Genomic DNA, 2255 nt, shown 5'->3' with positions numbered 1-2255 from the left:
CCCATAAATGGCAACAGCTTCACAAAAGATAATGCTAGAAAAAAAATAAATTAAATTAACTGTCACCAAGTGCCACTGTGAGCTAAAAAAAAAAAAACCTTACACAAGCAAATAAAACCAGACAGTTACTAGACAGATGGAATCATATACAAAAACAACTGTTTTTGTTTTCATATCAGACAAAAGCAACATGAATAAATTAAAAAACATATTTCAGTGACTGTTGCCTAAAATTAGACTTAAATTCTTAGACTTAAGACTGTTGCCTAAAATTTAAGTTCAGCGTTTTTTAATAGACAATTGCAGGACAACTGTGTGTTAACTGGTGTTAAGGTACCAAAATGAAAATATGACAAATACAATGACATTTTATATGTACTGTAGGCCTATATAAGCAAAATCTGAACCCCAATTGTCTCTATATGGTAGCAAAAAAGGGCACATTTGCATAAATAAAAAAAAACACTTTAAAACATTAAGTAAACTGCAAATACCTGACAAGATTTTTGGTTTTGATTCTAGGGGCTTTGACTCCACCACCAATGATGCTGGATCCAGTGATATAAATCCCCCTGCAGAGTCACATACTTGTAATTTACTGCTTGTTTATTACATTTCAAATATTTAAGTAAAAATAATACAAAAGAAACATGCAATATTCATTTTGGTGATTGAGCTATTGATAGAAATACAGAGTTGAATGCCTTTATTTATGGAGCTCTTTTAAACAGTGCAGAAGAGGATATGGAAAACTGCACTACAACATGTCAAAATTTCCAATATGTTTTTTTTTTCTGAGCTGTCAACTTCTGTAAGACACAAAAAAAGAGGAAATAGACAGCCTTACCATGCAGCTCCAACAACAGACAGAGAGATGGCCAGGCCAATTCCAAGATTAGCCCACATAAATGGAGAAGTCTCTGTTAAAAACCTGCAACAGAAAAGGTTAGGTTATCTAGACCTCATTAGGAGCATTTCATTAATCTCAAGTCTCAAATTAGGTCTTGTGGATATCAGAAATGTCACTGTATTGAACAAAACAAGTCCTACATTAAGGTTTCAAAAACTGGTCTTACTCAACACATACCATGCTACATCAAATCGAAATCCAAGGTCAAAAATAGTATAGCAAATACCTGTGAAGAAAGAAAAATAAATTACTAGATTAGTACTGTTTAAGTTAAGTGTTTAAGGTTAACCAGAAATTTAAAAGTGACAGAATTTTCATCTAAACCTAAAAACCCCCTGAAAGTTTACATTCGAGGAAAAAAAAAAGTGGCATAATCTGAATAAACGGCATAATATGGATAGAATTTTTCTGCAAAATCATAGAGGTATTTGTGAAAGCTCACAGTCATGTGAGAGCTATCTTCCTCATTTGGTCATAAAACCCTGTTCAACTACCCCTATAACTAACGTTACTATATAAAAAAAACACTGCCTTCATATTGAATTGAATTTTGCTGCTCTCCTATGCGATTACAGCCAAAGTGTGGAGAAACAGGTGAAAATACAGATAACGTTATCAGAGAAACATTTCAACTACAGCTAACACAATAAAAACGTTCTCGTCAGAGCAGGTGTATGTATAACTCACATTGACAGCCTTTAAAATGATTGGTACTATCTCCATAGCTCGACTTTCAACTGTTTACTCCAATGTTTTACGAAAACAGCGTTCAATACAATTAAAACGACATTTAAATGAATGTTTGGCGTAGTCGTGCTAGTGTATGACAGCTAACGTCAGTTAAGGCAAGCCAAAAATGGCTATCCGGCCAAAGAGACATGAGGAACCGTAACGAATTAGAAAGATAACTATGTACGAATCAAGTCAACATGACTCTATTAAGATGTCCATATGGCAGCTGGTCTCATTAGCACTCACCGACGATCAGGATGGTCGACCAGAAGGCCAAAGTGACCCCGGTGTATAAAATTGCGTGCCCGTTCATCATCCACTCCACCAACAGCACCAGTTTTGCTATCTAAAGGGTTTCCCGCGAATAGACCTAAAGCTACAGTGATGTTATTTTCTGTTAGATTGTATTTTGAAGAGAAATGGATTCCTGTGAGCCCTTCGAAGCGGCGAAGGCTGGAAATCCTGCATCCATCAGAGGGGAAGGAGTCATCAGCTGATCATGTGACGAGCTCGAGCTGTGCACGTGACTCAAGACGTCACGCTTTCTCACATTTACATTTACATTACATCGTCATTTAGCAGACGCTTTTATCCAAAGCGACTTACAAATGAG

General features: G+C 36.0%; 1 protein-coding gene across 1 annotated transcript; it reads right to left on the bottom strand.

Annotated features, from left to right (window-relative positions):
• Positions 1 to 6: 6 nt before the first annotated feature.
• Positions 7 to 2178, bottom strand: LOC107683218 (V-type proton ATPase 21 kDa proteolipid subunit-like; the record flags this gene model as incomplete). Its single annotated transcript, XM_016479286.1, has 5 exons — positions 1889 to 2178; positions 1088 to 1136; positions 848 to 931; positions 495 to 572; positions 7 to 34 (listed from the first exon to the last, which is right to left on the bottom strand). Coding segments are annotated over exons 1-5 (309 nt in total), but the record flags the coding sequence as incomplete, so codon positions are not given.
• Between the last annotated feature and the right edge of the window lie 77 nt (positions 2179 to 2255).

The sequence above is a fragment of the Sinocyclocheilus anshuiensis genome, unplaced genomic scaffold (genome assembly GCF_001515605.1).
Source record: "Sinocyclocheilus anshuiensis isolate Anshui unplaced genomic scaffold, SAMN03320099.WGS_v1.1 C33055343, whole genome shotgun sequence".
Lineage (NCBI taxonomy): Eukaryota > Metazoa > Chordata > Actinopteri > Cypriniformes > Cyprinidae > Sinocyclocheilus > Sinocyclocheilus anshuiensis.
Note: the sequence above shows the minus strand (reverse complement) of the source record. Positions and strands in the feature narration are given on the sequence as shown.